Source organism: Eucyclogobius newberryi, unplaced genomic scaffold, assembly GCF_026437365.1.
Source record: "Eucyclogobius newberryi isolate DKJ021-1_F unplaced genomic scaffold, fEucNew1.0.hap1 SCAF_19, whole genome shotgun sequence".
Classification (NCBI taxonomy): Eukaryota; Metazoa; Chordata; class Actinopteri; order Gobiiformes; family Gobiidae; genus Eucyclogobius; species Eucyclogobius newberryi.
In genome coordinates this window covers 21,808,368-21,833,127 of record NW_027315823.1, presented here as the reverse complement: position 1 = coordinate 21,833,127, position 24,760 = coordinate 21,808,368, and the positions used below count along the sequence as shown (strand labels likewise).

The 24,760-nt window shown below is 39.4% G+C and overlaps 2 protein-coding genes across 2 annotated transcripts; one reads left to right on the top strand and one right to left on the bottom strand.

Moving 5' to 3' along the window:
- Positions 1-9,250: 9,250 nt before the first annotated feature.
- snrpc (small nuclear ribonucleoprotein polypeptide C) lies at positions 9,251-11,300 on the bottom strand. The gene is made up of 6 exons (XM_072452868.1): positions 11,173-11,300; positions 10,646-10,688; positions 10,438-10,546; positions 10,263-10,322; positions 9,911-10,015; positions 9,251-9,702 (listed from the first exon to the last, which is right to left on the bottom strand). Exons 1-6 carry the CDS (start codon positions 11,178-11,180, stop codon positions 9,584-9,586), a joined length of 444 nt encoding a protein of 147 aa, XP_072308969.1. The 5' UTR covers positions 11,181-11,300; the 3' UTR covers positions 9,251-9,583.
- Positions 11,301-11,630: 330 nt separating this feature from the next.
- ilrun (inflammation and lipid regulator with UBA-like and NBR1-like domains) lies at positions 11,631-15,846 on the top strand. Its single transcript, XM_072452155.1, has 5 exons — positions 11,631-11,935; positions 12,670-12,824; positions 12,913-13,110; positions 13,283-13,578; positions 13,890-15,846. The coding sequence occupies exons 1-5, from the start codon at positions 11,778-11,780 to the stop codon at positions 13,923-13,925; spliced, it is 843 nt and encodes a 280-aa protein (XP_072308256.1). The 5' UTR covers positions 11,631-11,777; the 3' UTR covers positions 13,926-15,846.
- Positions 15,847-24,760: the final 8,914 nt, after the last annotated feature.

Here is a 24,760-nt window from a genome sequence, read left to right as displayed (position 1 = left end):
GGGAATTCAAAGTGCTTCACACAAAAGGAAAAATGCATTAAAATCTCAAACATGACAGAAATCACAAAACAGTTTAAGAAATAAAAAGAGACGAGTGCAAAAAAAAATCCTCTCAGTCATATGCACAGCAAAATAAAACTGTTTTTAGCTTAAAAATTAGCTTTTTAGCTTAACATTGTCAGAGTAGAAGCCTGTCTCACATCTTCAAGAAGACTTTTAGCTGCATAAAACTGAAACGCAGACTCGCCATGTTTAGTCCTGACTCTGGCACCAGCAGGAGGCCGGTCCATGTTTAGTCCTGACTCTGGCACCAGCAGGAGGCCGGTCCATGTTTAGTCCTGACTCTGGCACCAGCAGGAGGCCGGTCCATGTTTAGTCCTGACTCTGGGCACCAGCAGGAGGCCGGTCCATGTTTAGTCCTGACTCTGGCACCAGCAGGAGGCCGGTCCATGTTTAGTCCTGACTCTGGCACCAGCAGGAGGCCGGTCCATGTTTAGTCCTGACTCTGGGCACCAGCAGGAGGACTGTCCATGTTTAGTCCTGACTCTGGGCACCAGCAGGAGGCCGGTCCATGTTTAGTCCTGACTCTGGGCACCAGCAGGAGGACTGTCCATGTTTAGTCCTGACTCTGGGCACCAGCAGGAGGCCGGTCCATGTTTAGTCCTGACTCTGGGCACCAGCAGGAGGACTGTCCATGTTTAGTCCTGACTCTGGGCACCAGCAGGAGGCCGGTCCATGTTTAGTCCTGACTCTGGGCACCAGCAGGAGGACTGTCCATGTTTAGTCCTGACTCTGGGCACCAGCAGGAGGCCGGTCCATGTTTAGTCCTGACTCTGGCACCAGCAGGAGGCCGGTCCATGTTTAGTCCTGACTGGCACCAGCAGGAGGCCGGTCCATGATTAGTCCTGACTCTGGCACCAGCAGGAGGCCGGTCCATGATTAGTCCTGACTCTGGCACCAGCAGGAGGCCGGCCCATCTTTAGTCCTGACTCTGGCACCAGCAGGAGGCCGGCCCATCTTTAGTCCTGACTCTGGCACCAGCAGGAGGCCGGCCCATGTTTAGTCCTGACTCTGAGCACCAGCAGGAGGCCGGTCCATCTTTAGTCCTGACTCTGAGCACCAGCAGGAGGCCGGCCCATCTTTAGTCCTGACTCTGGCACCAGCAGGAGGCCGGTCCATGTTTAGTCCTGACTCTGGGCACCAGCAGGAGGACTGTCCATGTTTAGTCCTGACTCTGGGCACCAGCAGGAGGCCGGTCCATGTTTAGTCCTGACTCTGGGCACCAGCAGGAGGACTGTCCATGTTTAGTCCTGACTCTGGGCACCAGCAGGAGGCCGGTCCATGTTTAGTCCTGACTCTGGGCACCAGCAGGAGGACTGTCCATGTTTAGTCCTGACTCTGGGCACCAGCAGGAGGCCGGTCCATGTTTAGTCCTGACTCTGGCACCAGCAGGAGGCCGGTCCATGTTTAGTCCTGACTGGCACCAGCAGGAGGCCGGTCCATGATTAGTCCTGACTCTGGCACCAGCAGGAGGCCGGTCCATGATTAGTCCTGACTCTGGCACCAGCAGGAGGCCGGCCCATCTTTAGTCCTGACTCTGGCACCAGCAGGAGGCCGGCCCATCTTTAGTCCTGACTCTGGCACCAGCAGGAGGCCGGCCCATCTTTAGTCCTGACTCTGAGCACCAGCAGGAGGCCGGTCCATCTTTAGTCCTGACTCTGAGCACCAGCAGGAGGCCGGCCCATCTTTAGTCCTGACTCTGGCACCAGCAGGAGGCCGGTCCATGTTTAGTCCTGACTCTGAGCACCAGCAGGAGGCCAGCCCATCTTTAGTCCTGACTCTGAGCACCAGCAGGAGGCCGGCCCCTGAGGTCCTCAGAGTCCGAGATGGTTCATGGCACTAACATGTCCGAGATGTACTTTGGGGCACGGAGAGACTTGTTTGTATACATATACAGAGCTGTGAACACATTGAAGTATCGTTATTGAATCAAAATGTCAAAAATGTACAAACAATTTATGACGTTCCTCAATAATACACTCTTCATCTAGAACTCTTCCGTCACCATATTTCAAGTTTTATTTTTGATGTGTGTAAAAAAAGTTTCAATATGGTACAATAAAAAGAATAATTTTACTTCTGAAGTATTTCCTCTGAGACAGCTTACATTCCCTTCTTTAACAGTGAATCAAAAGGTTCACTGAACAACACCTGCCCTTTTCACCAATAGTCCACAATTCTAGTGAGGGTGTTTGCAGTGACTAGGAGCGGAGCTGACCTCTCCGTGAGGAAACAGGAGTGTGCGGCTGAGTGAAGGCGTGCAGCTGGATATCCATCAACGTCAGACAGAGACGGAAACAATGGAGCCCACACAAACACAACTGCCTTCATGCCCTGGACACAGAATCATTCCCACCATTGTCTTATTGGAAGAATCAAAAAATGTCTGGATGTGAAAGGAGGTCGCTTGCAATACACCAAGTGATACAGTGTCTTCTAGTGCCAGTGTCTCAAACTCCACACAGCAATCTGCATTATACTTACATTGAGTGGCCATGGATAAATGTAAAGGTTTGAATGAGGGGCAAAATCAATAAATCAATAACAACACACAATATAGGCAGAAGAAATAAACAAAAGACTTCACTTTGTGCACTTGAGGGAAGAGAATGTAAACTGCGTTGTATAAATAGATAGATTTCCAGGTTTATCTTTCCCCTTGTTAAATGCACTCATTATACAGTTCACCTGGAGGCACAACTCGAGCATTGTTACTCTCCTTATCAGTGTTAGTGGTACCACATGTTTGCATCCTATTTGCAAACGGACATACATTTATTGTGATAAGGGAAGCTTTTTCATCATATTTGTGGCACAAGCGCTGGAGGCCACATAAGGAGAAAGATAGAGAGATACAAATACATTTAGCCAGGATCTAAATCAGAGTGTACTGTGGAATCCAGGTCTTTACTCTGTTTGTGTGGCTAGAAAGAATGTATGAATTTAGTGATGTGAAATCAATCATGTATAACATTAGCACTAGTGATATATGTTATATGAAGTTTGACAATGGGCAAATTGCAATGAAGGAGACAGAGCATCTTCAAAACTGCGACTTTTGAGAGGCAAGTAAAGTATCCATAAAAAGAGTCTGGATGACAATTATTATTATTATTATTAGGTGCTTTACATTTGGTGGGTGGGTGGACTCGCCAAAAATCATACTCAAGAGTAAAGTTAAGTGTAAAAAGGTATTTGGGGAAACTATAACTCAAGTAAGAGTATTTTTAAGATAAACGGGGCGTAACATCATATTTAGTAGTATTGTAGTGTAGTGTTTATGTATGTTTAAGTAATTGGAAGGACAAAACATTGATTAATCTGGCATTTTAAAAAGATAGACACAAAATGAGGAAAACTAATATCTGAAAGGGCAGTGCAAGAAACACAAATATTAAACTTGTTTCAACATAAAACCTTTGTCACTTGTAGATTTACAGTCACTCACAGTGGGAAAAGGAACCAAAACTTTTACACAAGTAAAAGTACTGTTACTTCGATAAAAATAAGAGTAAAAGTATAGTGTAAAAAAAATGACTCTAAGAAGTATAATTTCTTGAAAAAGTAATTCTCATTAGACTAAAAACGAGTCACATAACATTTTACTATTTCCACTACTTTCTGCTCCACTCCATGAAGTTATTAGCTATATATAATGTTCCACAGTAAGGCATTAACTGTATCCATCTGCATGAAGAAATGCTGACATTTAAGTATTTCTAAGCAATAAAAAACACCCGTAATTGATTAAATGCCATATTGTGAAACATTAGGCAACATCTCCAAGACAAGTCGGCCCCCTGCTTGTCTCCACCATCATGAATAGTCACATAATGCACTTTGATTTGATTTGTTTTACATTTTCAAACTATTAACACACAATTCACGTCACGTTATACGCAACACAAGCTGAGTGAATAAGTATGAACACATTTGAATTCAGAAGAAGAAAGGATGAGGAGGGCAAGGTAATTAATGCACAGATAAAGATGACGGTTCACAGCTAGGTCACTTTCAATATGAGAGCACAGTAATAGCCGTCCTTGACAAGCTCCATATCTAAGTACTAGAGACGTATTCTTCAATGATAGCAATCATACAGACGCAGCAATGAATCAATCAAACATGTTCAGTATATTCAGCCAAGAGTCATTCTCACAGATGGGATTCTGGGAGTCAATCCACTTCCATTATAAGATGCAGCACTTTAACAAAGATTAACTACATGCGAGGAACTACAGACATACATTTTTGTGGAGGGATGACAAAAACTTTTATGACAAAAGGAAATTTAACAAAGATCATTTTGCTCATAATAAAATATAAACATGATCAGTACTCAAGCTATGCCTCAATCGGTGCTTTTTTTAGATGCAAAGAAACTGCCAAAAGCTTTTAGCCTTTCTCCCTTTGGAACATCAAAGAGTTTGTGAACCAGAATACTTTAGTTTCTATAAAAATAAACTTTGCCCTAGACACATTTTAGAAGCATAAAAACTTGTTGTTGAAGTAAAAGGACAGGCAGCAGAACTCCAGTCTTTTGGACAAACTCTTGATTTTGCTTTGCTTTGATAACATTTACGTGTGACACATTCCTTGATCATATAGATAAATGTGATACATTTAATCTTCAAGAAATGAACATACACATTTATGAATTAATTTATAAATGTAAATGTAAAGACCAGATGGCCCAACAGAAAGTAGCACATCTTCCTCTGAACACATCACGTGTGGCGTTCACGCACATCGTTCAGATCTGGCCTTCTGTAATAAAGAGCACAACATTTGAAAAATCAGCAGGCAAGTTTCTGTATTAAAAATGACTTAACTTGGTCTTCCAAAACGACTAAGTTTGCTAAATGTTTATTGACAATATGAGCATCTTTAGTGATAGAAAGCTGGTAGCATCAAATGCTGACTCAGATGGAACAATGTCGGATACCTGAGGCTGAGGCTGGAAAGCAGTTTAATCAATCTTGGATATCATGAATAAAACCACTGCAAAGCAAGTCTGACTAAGCATTTGGGTTCTGTGCCTTTCTCCAACTAGAAAGTAGTGGTAACACTACTAAAACAGGGACTAGACAGAAGTGCTATATCAGTAGATCCATCTTGATTTGTGCTTCTAACATCTGCAGCACAGTAAAGTGTAGCATAAAATGCTCTCAATATGGGAGAAAAAATAACAAAATGTGTGTATTTTATAACAGCTATATTCAGGTAATAAAAATAATGGTTTGAGCATGCATGTAAAATCCTGTTTGTATATGCTTAAAAAATAATAATAATTGGGCTGAACACACACCCGACTGCAAGAACTGGAAATAAAAGGATTCTGGGTCAGGGACCAATTATAACAACAAAATGAGTCAAATAGATGAAAACACATTTGCTGTGAATTAGGCCTATCTATATATATTAAAAGTAATTTAAAGTAATGTCTGTTTGCCAATAGTGTGAGTAGTGACACACAAGAGAATCATTTCTAAATTTAAACTTCCATTTTGGAAAACATGTCATTTAAATTTTACTTCATAACTTGAATTGAAAATGTTTAATCCATGCTATGAAGAGCTTAACAGATAAATCAAAATGCTTCACTTTGGGGGTGAATAGAATTAACTGATTTATAATAAAGATCTTGTTGGCTTAAGACATGCAGCTCATGTATATGTCAATCGTTTAAAACGTTGTGACCCTCAAATATCTTTTTGACCAACTGCCTTCAAAATACTTAATGGCCCAGTGCAAGATTTACAAGCTTATATATTTTTATGAGTCTCCATTAAATTTCCGGACTTCGAAACTAAATGCAAGCTCAAATACTTATTTGCCACTAATTATTATTATGCATTTTTTCTACATAATAAAAATGTACTGTTTCTTCTTAAATTTCTATAGTAAAATGTTGCATAGAATGTGATTATTCTTTTGACTTGCAGGAAGAATGAATTTTTAACATGCTTATTTATAAAACATAACTATGCATGAGGCAGTGGAGCAGGTAAAGGAAAGTCAGTCATTCTCTGCTGTGAGCACAGCTGGCCCATGGCAGGACACACCATTGCTCTCTAAATACACTTTAACTTTGTGTTTATTCCACTGGCTTGCAAGAGCCAAGTATTTTGTTTATTCTGCAAATGTGAGATCAGTCTTTGAATTCAATTTAACCCAAGCAGTACCATACTTTATACAACTTTTTGTCTGATGTTGTGATGCCTTCATTTCATTCAAAAGAAACTCGTAGAGGTGTGTTCAGACAGCAATCGTAAACTCACTTTGTGCAGCAGGTTGGAGTGGAATTAGGTGTAAGACTGCTTTGTTTTCTCAGATACTGCAGTGTACTACAGCTGTTTGTGCCAATGGGCCTGTGGGAGCTCCTGCTGGCCAACATTACCACAGTTTGAAACAAGCAAGAGGCTCGCTCTTAGGCCAAAGAAAATGGATATTGATCTGGAGCCATGACTAAATGGATTAAATTACAGAGTAGTGTTGGTAGCAGGAGGAAGAAGACGGAGATGACAGAAGAGAGACAAAAGAGAGGAAAAGGGAAGAGACGGATTTTCAAAGAGTCCACAAAAATCTTTGCTTCGCAGAGCTCTTTAGCGTTTGTGTTTCTTTTAGTCAATATCCCACCCAGCGGCCCCCGTGCAATCATCCTCTTCATACCATATTTCTAAGCACCATCCTGGTCTTCATTCACTTGTGAGCCAATTGACTACAGCAAATTGTCAGTCAGGGATTATTGTGTTCCTTAGTCAGCCTAGGGTGGGGGGCGCCAAATGGGGAGGAAAATGCACCATAGATATATGTAAAATTAACAAAACAACCTAAATTTATGGACAAAACTTACACCATCTATTTGATATGAACAGTAAACTTGCAATGTATGTTATACATAATCAGTTAATCAATAAACACTTTGCTCTGCCACCTTAAACTATATAAACAATGTCATTTTGTGAATCCCCCCAACGGGAAAATAAAAATCGGAAAAATCACCCCAAGGAGGCTTTGAGAGTTCTAGACGTCCCACATGAGGATAATATGGTGCTTATTAGCCAGTTATAATGACTATCCAGTGCTAGAACTTAATCTCCCTAATACCGTGTGGGAGAAATTATCAGGGAAAGCAAAATCATTAAAGTGGATATTTTTTTCTGTTGTTTAATAATCTTTCCAGTGACTTAAATAATCATTCCTGTTCACAAATAAGACAAGAATAGCAAGGTGAGTCACTAACCCTAACCAGTGGTGGAGTCGCCTACTGAATTAGTACTTAATTCCAAGTATGCATGGAAAACACTTCTCAAATACACAAATAATGCCATTTTAGAGGCATGAGATTTATATGAGCTACAAAACCAGATTTATTAAACCGTTTAAAGCTAATGCAAGTTGTTTCAAATCACAATCCACATATTCTCAAAGCAGGCAATGTAGCGTTATATGTGATTGTGTGTAAAAATGAACAGAGACAGCAGAAATACCGCATTGGGACTACTGGCACTTGTACTGTACATGGCTAGAATTATACTCCAGTAAATATGTTTCAAAAAATATTTCTCAAAAGATTACGCTTGGCCTAACCCAAAAAAAAATCAACTCAATTACTCCAACATGAGTAATTGTAATTTGTTATTTTCCACCCTGTTTACCTAATTTGATGTGCTGTTAATACAATTTGAATGGGCTGTACCAGTGCACTAATTCTCAGTGTAAGCTTCATCGTAGTACTTCCCATGATCCCCAACTCCTAAGCCCTAATCATAAACACTTTCCCACTCCACTACACTCCCTTCAGGGCAATGCTCCACTTCATGGTGAGATTGAATATTCATAAAGACTATTCAGATTTCAGATGGCACATGGGTCTCCGTCCGACTATGCTCGACATATGCATAAAATGTGCATTACATGGTTTTATTCTTGTCGCGCTCATGTGGAGAGTAGATATTTTCACAACATTTAATGGAAGCTGTCAAACGGTCTTGGCCACAAACCTTTGATTTTACAATATGCAAGATAGACAGAAAAAAAAGTGCTTTGGACAACTTTCCCTCCGGTTTGCAAATTTAAAAATAGTCTAGCATAGAATATAAACACAGGGTTATTGTCCATAAATTGTTTTGATTCATAACCTAAACTTTGCAACACCAGAAAGGTCCTTTAAGAGTATTCAAATAAATTGTTCATAGAAGCACATGAAATCACAGTACATTGTGTCTTGGGTTTTTAATCGCACAACATGCAACTCTCTAGCTCCATCTATTGAGCACCTCCATCACGGTTGATCTGAAAAGTGCTACATTTTTTTCAAGGCATTGCAGAGACAAATGCCAGCTGAGATAATGAATCATAAGCTACTACAAATCTTTATGTAACAGCTGCAAACCTTTAACCATGCTTCACTAACTAAACTAATGAGGACGAGTTCTAACTGCAACATCTGTTAGAATGAAGTAAATGTCTCAAGAACATGCAGAAGCAGTTCTAACGGTCACGGGTCTGACACATTACACATTTGTGTGATGATTCATCAGAAAATGAGTCAAAACCACTCAGCAAAACCTTAGGTGACGACATTCAAAGATTTAGAAGCATCCGCAAAATTGTGTCTGACCTTGAAGTGGTTTGGAAGAGTAGCCTCCATCTGAACTTCTAAAGCCAGAATGTTAAGACGTAGAACCATTTCAAACTGTGTGCCGTGATAAAACGGCAATGATCTTATTAGAAATTAATTTAACACAGTACAATTATTTACATTTGTCTGGTATAGACTTCTTTGCAGTCAAAATGCTGATGACTTCAGTGACCTTTGATGAAAAACAATAAGAATAATTGATACTGAAATGAGTAACAAACCTCATTAGAGCAGGTATCAATACCAAAAACATGTGGACTTAATTTTGAACTTCGTTGGTTGAGTGCTGTATAGAAACAACCAGTTAGAGCCAAGTCATGTCCAAATGACTTGATCTCACGATATGAAATAAGTCTTTGTGAAAACAATTGAACAAAATTGTTCTAACAATAGTATTCAAGCCTTAGGCGTTCGCACATACTTTACAATCCACCTTTTTAAATAATCTGAAACAACAATGTGGCTCAGGATATAGATCAGAATTATAAAGCAAAGAAATTAATGAGAAGTGTTTGCATAGATAAAGATATGCATCCGAGAGTCGGGTTGAGAAATTGCGGCTTTATTCCACAATGTAACAACATACAAAACATTAAAGAAAACTTTGAAAAAAATAAAAAACAAAAAAAACTCAGTCTAGAGGTGTGAAGAAGATGAGCATGGCACATGAAACCAAAACATACACAACACTTATTGGGGAAAAAAAACCCGAAACTACAATTTGTTGTTACAAATTTTACATGGAGGTCATAAACAGAAATGGTGACAGAAATGAGCTTTAGGTCTTTTTTTTAAAGTTAAAAATGTCTAAAATGCGAGAACCACACATTCTCATCTGAGCAAGTCCGTTGGTGGCAACAAAGACAATCCGCACTCTTATCTGTCGGGGCGCATCATGCCGGGCCTCACTGGCATCATCATGGGCCGAGGATGACGCATCATGTGTGGTGGCCCTGGCATCATCTGCATGGGCCCTCCCATTGGCGGCCTCATGCCTGCAGAGAAAAAGTGAGGTTACGCAAGTGGGTTTTACAAGACAAAACCTTTTTGTTCTATCTTTAGGTTAACAAGTAACATGGAATATCCTCATTACCAATGATAATCTCAAACTCAGTGAATAGGAAATGTTACAGAATTTTATCTCCATCTTTCCAAGTCAAATATGATTTTGAATCACATAAAAAAAAATATACATTTCCTTACCAGGTCCACCAGGCATCATGCCATGTGGAGGAGGCCCCATCATAGGCATCATGGGTGGACCTCCCATTGGCGGAGTGGGCAACATGCCAGGACGAGGAGGACCACCTAGGTAAACACAATCATCAACCAAAGAGAAGATGCTAATTTGTAAAAGGAGGGAGGACATGCATTTGTAATTTGTAATGGCCTCATTTGTAAAGTTGTCCTGATTGATGTCTAAAAGGCCTAACTAACCCATGTTAATAATGAAATTGTGCAAGATAAAATAAAATAAAAAATTAGCTTCAAACCCTTTTCTAAGTTCGCTAAGTCCTTGTGGGAGAGTGGAGTCTATTGATTTATAATTACGAACCTGGTGGAGGTCCGCCAGGGAAAGGTGAGGGAGGAATCTTCCCTTGTTGAAATGCAGCCGCTAGAAACATGAAAGAAAGGCTGATGAGCACTGGGACATGTGACACGCATTAGCCACTCAGGGTCTTCAGTGTTCCATTTCCATCAGTATACAAAGAGTGAGGTTTAATTCTTACTTGTCTTATCAATTAGACTCTGTGCTTGCTCCTCCATCCATTTCTGATAATAATCTTTCACATTTTCCTTGTGTTTTCGCCCACTACAGTGCGTTTTCCTCACTGACGGCTGGAATATAGTAACAACAGCACAAGTAAGAGAATAAAAAAAAGAACAAGCAATTGTGCACTAGTTACAGACATATAAGCGACTTGAAGAGAAACTCACCGAGTCATGTGTTAGATAGGTGTCACAGTAGTCACAGTAAAACCTGCGGGGAGATAATGTTTGAAAAGTGACTGAGACCGAGGGAGAGTGGGGCTACTACAATGAAAGTGATGGATTTCAGACTTTAAGAAGCACCGCTCGCACGTTTGTCATAGTTCTTTGACAAAAGCGGTAAGCCATTTCCAGGCTCTTGTCCTTTCCACCGTGGAAAGGACAAGATCCCAGTACAATGTTGGTTTACTTGTATAACTTTCCGTAAATACATGTGTATTCATCATCGATTAATTAGATGAATGCGTAGGATTTACAAAGACGTGTGTTTCAAAAACTCTAGTATCTCGTGAATTATTGTGGTGGCGGTAGCATACATCATGGCATGGTCATACAAAGCTCCCGATGTAAACCACAACCCCGATAAATCGATCAATACATACATTGGAGTCAAACACGAGAAGGTACTTGTATAAACAAACAATGACCCCACAAAAAAGCACACATTATTTTGTATAAAGTGAATCATTTCTTACTTGGGCATGTTTGAAATTCACTGCTGTCGCCGTCCAAGCGAGCACTTCCTGTGTCTCTGAAATTACGTGCCCCCGATTAAATGATCTACTAAACTTGAGTTCCGCTCCAAGAAAAAAGCCATATCTAGATTTTAGATTTCACAGTTAGGTAATTTTCAAAAAACGTCTCATTCTTTTTAATTTTTAAAAATAAAATAAAAAATATAGGACTCATAGGGTGACATATACGTGACAAATAACAGACAATAACATATAGCCCGTAAAAGTACAAAAAAAGTAAATTACGTGGTAACTTGGTCACAAAATGAAAATATTTTTAGTTTCTAAATTGGGAATTGCTTAATAAACGTTGACTTAAATAAACCAATGAAGATGTGACTGCAAATAGCAACAGCTGACGTCGTTTGCTCGTTGTGATTGGGGGAGAGCGGCGCTCGTGCTTTAGCTGTTGTAACGTCAAACAGCGTCCCCTTTCTTGTGCCATGCGCACTGGCGCTTGTTGTTGTGGAGGTGGATGTTATTATGGCTGTGATGGTTGAAACAGGCCCCGAAGTGAACTGAAAGGTCCGCGGTCAGACAGTCTCCATTACGGGGCAACGTCACCCATGGACAGCACGGACATGGACGTGGATGCAGAGCTGATGCAGAAGTTCAGCTGCATGGGCACCACGGACAAGGACGTTCTGATCACGGAGTTTCAGAGGCTGCTGGGCTTCCAGCTCAACCCCGCTGGATGCGCTTTCTTCCTGGACATGACCAACTGGTGAGTGCGGGACAGGCCTGTGTACAAGCAGCTCGGCATGAGGAAAACATGATTATAGAGCCTGATCTGAAGAAAGTGACTTGGAGATTGCTGTATGCTAAAAGCCTGATACAGCCATGATGTTTCTGCACGCCAAGAGGCACTAAAGGAAGACTTCAGACTCAAAGTGAAACTAAAAGTTTAAATATTTTAGGTGTTCTTCTTGTTTCTTCTGAGTTGTATCTGAAATAGAAACAGGAAACTAATTAGGAGAGTCACGGTCTGCCTTGGGAGCTAGCTTGCTTATTTAAGCACTTAGCAATGAGTGTAGATTATTTGTGCAGTGTTACATAAGAGTCTCCAGAGCTGTTTTTTGAGAAATCACTTCATCTACGTCTTCTGACGCAACCCGTGTGACAACAAGTGCTATTTGGAAATGGCAGAAAAAAAACATATTTTGGTGGACTATGCACCATACATATTACTTTTAGTTGTTTATATATTTACTAGTATTCTCGTTGTTGTTGGTTGTCGATGTTCTTTTTTTTTTTTTTTTTTTTTTACCAGCCAGGCAAGTCTGCCCCAAGGCGGCTGTGGCAACAAACATTAGATTACACGCCACTAAAGTGACTGAAAAGAAACTTGTAATTAAAATACATTGTCTTTAATTGAGTAACTACTGTCTGTTAGAAAATAATAATAATGATGGGTTTAAACATGAAAACGTTGTATAAATTAAAGTATATACTTAACAGGAATCTACAGGCTGCCATTGGTGCATACTATGACTTTGAAAGTCCCAACATAATTACCCCATCCATGTCCTTTGTTGAGGATGTGACAATTGGAGAGGGAGAGTCGGTTCCCCCAGATACACCCTTCACAAAGACGTGGAGGATACAAAACCCAGGCAAGCAACATGTTATAGTCAATAAACCGAGCTGAAATGAGACCTTCCAATGGCAAAAGCTGGTTTTACTTTGGTTTTCACTCCATAGGTGCAGAGTCTTGGCCTCCTGGAGTTAGTCTCAAGTACATTGGTGGGGATCAGTTTGGGCATGTTAACACGGTTATGGTCAAGTCTTTAGACCCGCAAGAAGTTGAAGATGTAAGTGTTCAAATGAGGAGTCCCACTGCCCCCGGAATGTACCAAGGCCAGTGGAGAATGTGCACCTCAACAGGTTTATTTTATGGTGGTAAGTCACAAACCTCTTAGTTATTACAATTCAGATGTTGATATTTTGTTGATATTTTGCTCATCCGTGTCTTAAATCTGTGGTTGTTTGTCACGTTTGTATGACCTTGGTTTAAGAACAGAAACTGCACTTGGAATCTGCCATTTTAAACTGTACCCGTTTCTTTTCACAGATATAATTTGGGTAATACTCACAGTAGAAATTGGTGGTCTCCTTGGTGTGACTCAGCAACTATCGTCCTTTGAGACAGAATTTAACACCCAACCCCAGCGCAATGTTCAGGGAGACTTCAACCCATTCGCTTCACCGCAGAAGAATAAGTACGATGCCGCTGACAGCAGTTTCACAGACCCTGGAGGAGTCTGGGAACACACAGAAGATTCAGATCAAAACGGACTGTCTCATAATGTTGTAAACAGGGCATCAAATGGTCTTCAAACCAATCTCTCTGTGGTGACATCTGGACAGGTGTGTCAAGGACTTTTTCATCATAATTCCTTTTCCTTAAAGGTGTACTATGTAAACTAGTACGCACCTGCTTGTCTCCATGCAGATGTTATTGCTTCACCTGGAATGCTCCTGGTACCATTTAACTTTCTAGCAGCTTGCATGTTTTCATGACATGTATTTTTAGTGCGAGAGGAGGAAATGGATGAGTTTAATGTCACACAGTGGAACATTCAAAGCAAAGCAATAACTATGTGGCGGCACTATTTAGCAACTTATGTTTAAATGTATATTTTGCCAAAACATTTTTCTTTATTATTGTCTCTTTACAGGGGTTTCATGGACCGTATCCATTTGGACAAAGCTAGAAACACAAGGACCTCCCCTTCAACGGACCCTGGGAGTCCTAACACACAGGCGTGAAGAGGGAGGAACAGTTGTTTTCTATTGATTCTTGCCAACCCTCTCCCCAAGCCATGGCCCTTTCCACAGAAACACAAACTAAAGACAGGTGTGGGATTACTGTACATCTACTTCAGTGTCAATTCAACGTCACACGTGGCATTTACGCCTCGATTTGCGCGTGTGAATGCGTCAATAAAAGCCCTTTACTAACATTCACAGTCACATGGAGTCCAGCCGGCCCAGCTGAGGAGCACTTGGTTGTTTATATGCTCCACTTTACCAACCTGTTGGTCTGTGTCCATCCAGGCGTCAGAAATCGTGTGTTTCATGTGTTTGTGCTTTACTTTATCGGTGTAGTCAAGTTGGATCAACAACATGTGATAAAGTCACTGTAAAGTGGGGAAGGACTTGACTCATTTATTTGTTAGCAGATGCATTCATTATTTGTCAAACTCCCCCATTCAACCCTCCCTCCCCCGTGTTACTCAGATGTGCTCTTCACGTGTACAAATGCAAACTAGCCACTTACTCCAGACTTTACACATGTATGTTCTGTAAGGAGCAAGAAATGAGCCGATGGTCTGTGTGTACTTCTTGGAAAGGGCTTAAGAGCGCACAACCCTTCAAAACATAGAAATAAAAACATGAAATAATTTGATCTGACAAGGAAGGACCAAAAACTCTGACAAGGAAGCTAAAACTATTGAACTTTAACTTGATTTGATCTGTTGTCTCTAATAAACAGCCTTAAGGATGTGATCAGGGAACGAACTAGTGTTTTCCCGGTAAGTTTATTGAGTGCAGTACAGCTGAGATTTGTTTCCAAATCGGGTCCTGGTCTCATTGAATCTAAGGAGTAGAGGTGATTTTATGTGTGCTATACTAACTGCGTAAATGACTTGTGTGTCTTTGGAAAGGGATTACAATTTTGATCTGTTTAAAAAGAGCTTTATGACCCATGTACCTCTGAAAGTGTTGTTAAGGGATTCTTCATAGCTCACTAAATTGTACTAGTGTTTGTGCACTGCATAGGAGCTGCCCAACGACAGCCAGCAGGTGGTGCTAAGATCAAATGTCCCACACAGACTATACTTGCCATCATGCTGACTACTTTGTAAAAATAAGATTTGTCTGTCAATTAGTGGTTGAATGAGTAGCACTGATGTTCTGTTACTGCTATTTGCACAACGCAGGTGTGGCTCCAATGAGAAAACATGCGATGCGTTTTGAGTTTTCACTGATGGTGGGTTGTAATAACCAGCATTTTCAAAAGCTGAATGTATATCGGCTCTCTCCTAAAGTCTATTTTTACAGCTTTAAATATTCATCAATTTTAATTGCAAACACTTTCTGTTTGCAGACCCCTGGGGTGTTGCTTTCTTGTTTCCACAGTGGATTTTAGTGTGCGCTTTGTTTTTAAGAAAATAAAATGGAAACATGCTGAAATTTTGTAACATTTAATCTTCCAGATAATGATGATTATAACTTTTACATCTGGTTAAAATGATGTGTTCTTTACGCCGTTAAAAATGTATTATTCATATCCCCTATATTTGTTTTGTTTGGCAGCTCATTGTGTACCAGTATTTTGTATTGAGAGTCAAACTCCTATTGAGCAAAGCCCCTTTCATTCATGTCAGTTGAGTTTGCTGGTTTGAGTGAAACTGTAAGAACCACTTGAGTTGAGGAAAATGTCAGTGATGCTGGGTAAATTATTTGGATTAGTATGTTTGTGATATTATGAGTAAATTGAAATGAATGGTTGGTTTGGAGCTAAAAGAGTTTAAAGGTGGCACATTTATCTAGAAAGAAAGTGTTCAAAAGCTTTTTTCCTGTACCTACGTATAATTAATTATTTGTATGAATAAATTAAGAATGAGAATATTTTTGTGTTGTTTAACTTGATGAATTAATGAATGGCTTTGTATTTTTCAAATTGCGTACATGCACTGAATCCCTAGTATTGGTTTACTTTACTACTAAGAATCTTTTATCAAGACAATAAAGTTGATATGTTCCAAAAAACTTTAGGGCCACTAGAGTTATAAAAATAAAAAAAATACATATTTTAATCTGTGTGTTGTCTCTGGTGCCAAAACCTAAAAACAAATACAACAACAAAAAGTGTTAAGTGATGGAAATTATATTCATTATTTAAAAAAAAAAAAAAGTATATCCGAACCTGTCTAACCACTATTCACACTCTCGGTGCTACTCAAGTCCTGAAGTGATCGACATGATCACATCTTACCTATTACCTTACATATTACTTGTTACATCCCACATATGTATTCAAAACTAAGCACCACTCCACACTATTATTTGCTGTAAATTACAGATAAACCCGAGGGTATAAAACCTGCAAGTGATATTGTTTCGGTTAATTTGTGCGCTACAAAATAAACTTGCCGTGCCCTAAAAATACGGATGTGATGTCCATGAACATCAACAGTGTTGGCGCAGCCCATGTGGGTGCCACTGCCGACAGCCGCAGAGCAGAACAAATATTGACTTTGCCCCATAGATTCTGTGAAGCTCCTGTCATATCTATCATCTCTTACTCCACTTGAGTCAATAGCATTTTTTATGTTTTAAAACTGTTTCATTTCAAACTGATGGCATTAGTGCAAAAGAAGGAAACAAGTGCCTCTTATTCAAGCATTTGCATACTGCATGTCAATGCACAGAAAGTTGTTTGTTTTGGCTTTTGAAAGTGTGCAGTATTATTAATATAATAAAGGATTGGCCTAGAATGTGACATTTTGTCTTGACTGACACTGACAGCAGAGATAATATCTACAAACTGTAGAAGCCTATACATTTCTAAAAGAAAATATTTATGAACAACTGAGAGAGGGATTGAGGAAACTAGAAATGTTAAATTTAACGATCTCTCTTCCCCTGATATTTATCAGCCTGGAATGAAATGTTTCCAACAAAGTGTAAAAAAAAGATCACGTTGTCTAATTCGTGTGAACATTTCAGTGACATTTTAAGCCATTTTTCTAGACAGCTGTCATATTGTGTCTAATGCCATTTGGTTTATTGTTAATCAAATATACTTATCACAAGTATTCAAACAGTGAACAATTGCAAGTTACTATTCATAATATGCAATCCATTCTGTACATTCCTTGTTTAACTCAAATTAGTAAATCCTTTTAACTAGTTAAATTTAAATTACCAATGTGCACTATATACTGCATTTTATTTATATACACTTCACCTTACCAAGTATGAATGTGATGTGTGTGTGAATGATGGTGTTTGGAGGAGGTGATGGCACATATTGGCAGCCTCACCTCCATCAGTCTGCCCCAGGGCAACTGTGGCAATAGTATCTTTCAACCACAGATCGTGGAGTTGATGAATAATGCACTTTGGGTGTTTTGAAAAGCATTTTTTTTTTACCATATATGTTTATAGATTGTTAGTAATTTATTTGTTAACGTCGGAATTGTCATTGATATCCACTAAGAATGTGGTCTGGCTTTATTCAGTATAGTCATTTTCATGCTGCAGGTTATTGTCAAAAGTATAGTATTGTAACAACTGAGTAAAGAATACATCCTCCAGCAGAAGAGAGGCAAGTGTGGTCAAGTCACTTCATGCTGTGTTAACTAATGCCAAATTACTTGCATCCTCAGCTAAGACATTGTGTTACTGCTATTGAAATGTGTTAGATTAATTTATTGTAGGCCCAATGCAACCACAAATACCATTTGCATATCTTCAGTTGACACATGAGCTAATACATATCAAACAGACCAAACTACCCCAAACCTGGATCACTGACAAACAATAATCGTTGTTGGCACGGCCAAACACACAGGTGCACCAGTTACAGCAAAGGCAGATAAGGTGAAGATTATGAATGGGAACGTTTTTTCACCTGTGGCCGGATATGTAGTTTCAGAGCGCCAACTGTTTTGAATGAATTAATTAAACTATACTACAATTACCTCTGGCCATGGACATTCAAAACACGCGTACGCTGGATAGAGCCTGTGAAAGTCTTCTCAAGTACCCATAGTACCCAGTTATTTTCGGTATAATTGCTATCTTTGATAAAAGATAACACATAAGCTAACAACACATTAACTTGGCACACTGCCAAAACATGTATTATGAGGAAATGAGTTCCTTCCACAGATACATTGTTGGCCCTGCGACGAGTTGGCCACTGTCCTGGGTGTACACCGCCTAAGGCCCAAAGTCACTGGGATAGGCTCCAGTCACCCGCGACCCCGAAAGGGAACAAGCGGTAGAAAATGAATGAGTCCCATCCACAATGTTGTTATGATTTCAATAAGGAAGTAATTTAATGATGCTCAGTGTATTGTGTACAATTGTGTTGTACAGTTATGCACTGTTGAGAAAGTATATTTTCATCAAGTAGCAGTTGAAACACAAGTAGGCTATATTTGTCCATTTACTTTGTTTGCAATAATGCTTAGGACTTAACCAAGTCACAAAGTATTCCCTGAACAAAATGAACACAGCAGGCTCTTGATACTTATGCTTTAAGGTGGGTCTCTGACGCCTATTTACCAAGTAAACTGCACCATCATCACTGACAAGTTTGAGTTTACTGTCTTTCGGTCATGACAAAGCCACTAAAGAGCAAGATACTACACAAACTAGAATTGTATTCCACCTTAATTTACAAATTGTTAATGTTCCATATACCAGTCAATGTGTTTAATTGTAGATTTTCATCCATACACAGGCACATGCTCACCAAGAGTGAACATGCGCCTGCCCATGGCATCTGTTTGTGTGTGATCCATGTTCAGACACATACACAACGTGCATGTGGCTGTTCATGAACCGCATAACAATGTCAATGCTAAGACAAGAGTGTTATTTTCAGGGCTGTGTAAAACCATACAGGGTAATCTTATATAATGTGTATGTATCAGTTGCGTGTGTGTGCCTTTTTTGAGCTTACAAAATAATAAGTAAAGTCCACACCAAGTCACACTCACAAGTGCGTGTGAATGTTTATGTATCACATTCTAATTACAAAGATTGTAACTCTCTCTCGTTGCTGAGAGAGTTTTTTAGCATTTCAAAACAATTACTGCCACAACGATGTATTGAAGCTTCAAAGCAACAAAAAGATGAAAAATATGACGTCTTTTCAGCTTCAACCAATTTTGAGATGATCCCTTACTTACCCACACTGTCCTGCAATTTTTTTAATGAGGTGAAGTACATACATTTTTTTCACACACACACACACACACGCGCACGCACGCACGCACACACACACACACACACACACACACACGCGCGCACGCACGCACACACGCACGCACGCGCGCACGCACGCACGCACGCACACACACACACACACACACACACACACACACACACACACACATAGCCGTGGACAGGTGCCTTGCCATGTTGTTATGTGGACCATGTTAGTATCAGTATCATAATATCAGATAACAAGAGCACAAAAACAATTATATAATATATAATATTAATATATAATATCATTATCAGCAGCCAACCCATTTGTGGAATCGTTTTTTGACGGACACGACAAAAATATATCTATATTTGTTCTAGTTGCTATGTTGTTGTTGTTTTTTTTTTTTTTTTAATAATCAAGAGGACAATTTAATGTAATTCTGTAATCTTAGTTGGGAATTATTTTAATAATTATAGCTTATACCAGTTAATTCTTTAAAGCAATGAAATTACGTTTTACTTTCAGAAATCTAAATGTATATAAAAACGTACACAAAAGTTGAACATAAACATAAAACACATAACCAGAGTTGTTCCCATTTTCTCTTAGGAGGCGCTGCTTTTATCACCAGTCGTATAGACTACTCTACTTAATGGTCTTCTTATCTTTCAGACCTGCTTTTACCTTACGAACCCTCACTGTGTTCCTCCCTCAGCCGGCTCCTAATCATTCCCAAAGTCCAATGTATTCATTATATTCACTGAAGTTATTTTATAGGCTTTTATTTAGTCCTACTTTTAGTTATTTATTATTTATTTCCACTCCAAATTTCAATCAATGCAATTTAATATTATGGTTCTTTGCTTCTATTCATATAGTTAGTTCTTACTAATTTTTTATCCTTTTATTCAGTGTTTAGTGTTTCCTCTGTGGAGCCCTCTGCACCAGGAGTGAGTGGGTCCTGTCTCGTGGGCTTTGGGGGAGGTTTGGTGTCTCATCTCTGCTGGGCCCTGTGTTTGTGTCCCGTAGCTGCAGGCAGCTTTCTGCTCCTGGTACAGACGGCTCCTCAACTGGTTCATCTGTACTCAGCCTCATGTATTTACTGTGCGTGTGCGTCTGTGACTGTGTCTGTGACTGTGACTGTGTCTGTGTCTGTGTCTGTGACTGTGTCTGTGTCTGTGTCTGTGTCTGTGTCTGTGTCTGTGACTGTGTCTGTGTCTGTGACTGTGTCTGTGACTGTGTCTGTGTCTGTGTCTGTGTCTGTGACTGTGTCTGTGTCTGTGACTGTGTCTGTGTCTGTGTCTGTGTCTGTGACTGTGACTGTGTCTGTGTCTGTGTCTGTGACTGTGTCTGTGTCTGTGTCTGTGACTGTGTCTGTGTCTGTGTCTGTGTCTGTGTCTGTGACTGTGTCTGTGACTGTGTCTGTGTCTGTGTCTGTGGGTGGGTCAGGCGGTTGTGGTTGGGATTGTTTTTAATGTCCTGTAAAGCACATTGTGTTACATTTCATGTATGAAAAGCACTAAAAAGAGATTGATTGATTGATTGATAAAATATCTTACAAAGCAAGTAAATAGTAAATAAGCTTCTTTAATTTGCAAATTGGGGAAAATGCAAACAAATAAAATGCAATGACAGTCCAAATTGTAAATATTAAATCAGTTTTAACTTATAATAAGTAGACATTACCATAGAAACAAACATAGTATCTTCATTAGACCAAGCAGCCCTTCAGTGATTGAAACGACACAATTTTGTCGAAAATTGAATAAAATATATGGTTGGAAATTATGTTGTATTTTGCGTCATCTGAAATGTATAGAGCTTGTTAGCTTGAAATCTCTGTAGTACTTTATTTGCTAGCATGTTTGTTAATTGTTGCATATTATGATTAGAGCAATTATATCAACATCGGACAAGTTTCAGAATAAAATCAATGAAACTAACAATTTGACTGCAAATCTCATTTTACAGTAGCGAGGGAACCACTATCGCTCACTCAGCAGATCCAGTTCCAGTGCCCATTTGAGGAGTAAGAACTAGGGACTGGGGCCACACTTCAGGGACTTTTTTGGCTCCTGCCCTGGGGTTGGTACTTTCCAGTAAAACAAGTACAACACTGCTTTTACTGTGAAATATGTTTCATTAATTTTCTAAGTAAACTGTATTCATTGAAACAAAACATAACTTGGACACAGCAGTTCCAAAACACTTCTTAATTGTTATGTAGTACTCTGCTTACATTTTAGAAAAAGATTCAGTTGTGAATCTTTTTCTACAATGGAACACTCCTGGATGAATGAGGGATTACACCGACATACAATTAATAATAACTATGAATAATTGCATTTTATTGTCAATTTAATTTGTGCGTTTTATACATCACAGACTAAATAGAGACTGAGGAATTATCGATACTGTTAAAAACACAAACTGCATCTATCCAAGGCCTTTTCGAAATCACCTAAAAACTTACCGGTAATTAACATTTAGTGCAGCACTATTACCACACATTCTGAAATTGCAAGCCACGTTGGAGTTGATTTCTTTTGTCCCAAATGTTAATTGCAAATGCTAATCATTCGTTTGCATTTTATAATGGAGCTGTATCTACCTTTGTTGAATACACTATGTCAACATCACAACTGACAGTAAAGATTGGGACTTTTCTCACATCTGAGCAGTTTTTGTTTTCATAAATGACTAGATTCAATATGGCCACGGGTGGAGTTTTTGTTGATTTGATTACCTAATTGACTAAGATATTTTAGTTAGTTATTAAGTTACGTTGTGACGTTATCAGTCTCATCTTTTATTATCAACATGCTGAGGCAGACTTCCTGGCCTATTACAGTTCAAGAAGGGAGGTTTTAGCTGCAACACCATCATACCTGTTGTGCATAAGTAAACAGTAAAGCCCTATAAATATAAACTGCAGTGGATGGTGCTGAAATTCCTTTACTCTGCCACTCTGCTGCTGCTGCTGCTGCTGCTGCTGCTGCTGCTGCTGCCTTGAGCACACCTCCAGCTCCAGCAGGTGCTTTCTCTTTGAGATCAGTTTGCAGTTGTGCTTGAGGCTGTGTGCTTAGGCTAAGTTGGAATTTTCCTCCTGGGAATCTGGGAGGTCCCATGTCCCAACACTGACAGGCATTCATCAGCAGAAAAACTATTTGTGTTGGACACTGTGGTGAGTGTAGCACAGGATCAAACATCTTCACCATCCCACCAGAGCATCTCCTCACTGGTAAGACACTGCTTCATAATGTTGTATCTGTAGCTTATTACGTCTGCAATGTGGTTCATTGCACTAAAATCAAACATATTATTAAGTGTCATTATTTAATATATTGTTGAAAATGCCTAAATGGTAATAATCTGTTCAAAAATAAAAAATCTTAATGTTAAAGTTCAACCCATTTCACTCCTCTGCCACTAAATTCAACTATGTTTTCTAATTTAGATTTTCTTTTGACTGCCATTACACATGTATACAATTAAATTATCACCATGCAACATTTTAGCCTAAAAACTAAAATATTGGAGGATTTTATTGTGTGGGTTTGCATCGCCACAAACCTGATGCTTACTTAGCCTTGACCCTCCACCTGCTCTATCTATATATATATGCATTATATGTATATACATACATACACATATACATACACACACACACACACACACACGGATATATATATATATATATATATATATATATGATATAAACTTATTTACTTCACAATGAAGAGCCAACATCGATACATCTATTTAAACATCTTTTCAAAATAAAAACAAGCTCAGTGGCAGCAGGCCGCAGTGTCATACGGCTCTGACAATTTGCTGAATGTCCTTCCCTCTCTTCCCCATTTCACTTTACACTACTCTGTTCAATAAAGCTTTATGGGCCAAAAATCCTTAAAAAAAAACTCACCTTGGTCCATATATTTGAAAACAACTTTCTTCAATCGTATCAAAACAAGCCAACCAAACAAAACATGCAAATTAAATGACTATACTGTCTTAATAGTCATTTAATTTTAGCTAGGAGCTTGGGGGTTTTACGCTAACATCCTTATTCCCACGAGGAACAATAAGAAGGAAAAAATAATCTCCCTTTAGCGCTGGCATGGTAAACAGTCACGCCTGGATGTGCACACCTCTCAAACAAGTCTTTTTAAAAGCATTGGTTACTCCAGACTCTCTCCCCAAAGCCACACATTGAAAGCGTTTGTGACGCAGCAGACGTTTGGGTGATAACTCTACTTATTAACTTAACTAGTAAACACTTATTTGAAAAAACTAACTTTGTAAACACTTATCAACTTTCAGCCATAATGATACATGGTCAAATCCAATTACTTAAAGCAAAATACTAGGTTTTGTTTTTTTGTTTTTGGAAATTATGAACAAAATCTTGTTTCAATGTGTCATTACAAGACTTAAATGCCAATGTTTCAAAGGTAATTTTATTAGGCATGGGTTATGCCTGATAACGCGTGACTGATGGCAGAGTATTATGTTCTCCCAATAATCAATAAATTAATTAATCTTTTTCTGTGGTGTACATAGTTTTATTTTTGTTTTACATTAAACAAGAAACATAGTTGCATTTCATCTTTTATTGTTGCCAAATGAGAGTGAAAATGTTTCCCATATGCCTTCCCATTGGTGTCAAAGGCTGACTGAGTAAATGGTGCAGCTCTAATACCCCTAAAATGAATATCATCGTCTTGACCAAACTCATTTAGAGATCAGTCACTTCCCTAATCCTTCTCTGTGGGGTGGGTGTTTGCGTCTCTTTCTTATGCCCCCTCTTCCTTTTGGAAAAGGGTATTATGCCTAAATTTGCCTTACTAATGGGCTTAGTGCAAGCTGTTACAGAATGGAGTTGACGCAGCCGGGCCGGGATACCACTGGCTTTTCATCTGACTCCTGATGTAGGCATAGAAAGTGTGGTCTACGGTTACGAGATACTTGGAGATAAAAGTGCATTTGGGGAGAGGTTTTACAGTGGGGGGTTAAGCACCAAAGACTTGAGGTGAGCTCTTTTGTAAGTAGCAAGTCAGACAACTTATTTAAACTTACCGAACACTCGGCTGAGGTGATTTAAACAGACTTTCACTTTAGCATACCAATACATAATGACAGAGCATCTTAATTGCATTGAAAGTATAGTCATGGCTAAACGAATGCAGGACACTGACGGCTTATCACTTTCTCTATTGCGGGCTATAACCTTTTTTTTAATCTTTAGTAGCTCATTTTGAACATGTGTTTTGTGAATTTAAAATCACTTTTACTGTCGGTTCCTGATAACCCAGTGTTATTCAGCCGTGTGCCTTCCCATATGCCATCTGTGGCAGGTACACAGTGTGGGTTTACCCTGAGATTACAACACTTGTAAATGTCCATAACGTAGCACTTTATCATGGATATTTCCTGGGCATTTAAACACACACCAGCTCTACATTATCTAACTTGAATTTGATTAAAAAGCCCCCAGCTGACAGCGGAGACAGAAGGCTGCGGGCTCAGTACCTTGAAAGTGCATGCAGGTGGCCTTGCTGGTTAGGGCTCTCAATACGAGTCACCTTCCCCGGA

Excerpts from the sequence above, each read along its gene's own strand:
- ilrun (XM_072452155.1), top strand. The coding sequence starts at position 11,778 with ATGGACAGCACGGACATGGACGTGGATGCAGAGCTGATGCAGAAGTTC. Across the intron at positions 13,111-13,282 it reads AACAGGTTTATTTTATGGTG|ATATAATTTGGGTAATACTC; the intron begins GTAAGTCACAAA and ends TTCTTTTCACAG. Across the intron at positions 13,579-13,889 it reads CTGTGGTGACATCTGGACAG|GGGTTTCATGGACCGTATCC; the intron begins GTGTGTCAAGGA and ends GTCTCTTTACAG.
- snrpc (XM_072452868.1), bottom strand. Across the intron at positions 10,016-10,262 it reads CCCTGGCGGACCTCCACCAG|GTGGTCCTCCTCGTCCTGGC; the intron begins GTTCGTAATTAT and ends GTGTTTACCTAG. Across the intron at positions 9,703-9,910 it reads CATGATGCCTGGTGGACCTG|GCATGAGGCCGCCAATGGGA; the intron begins GTAAGGAAATGT and ends TTTTCTCTGCAG.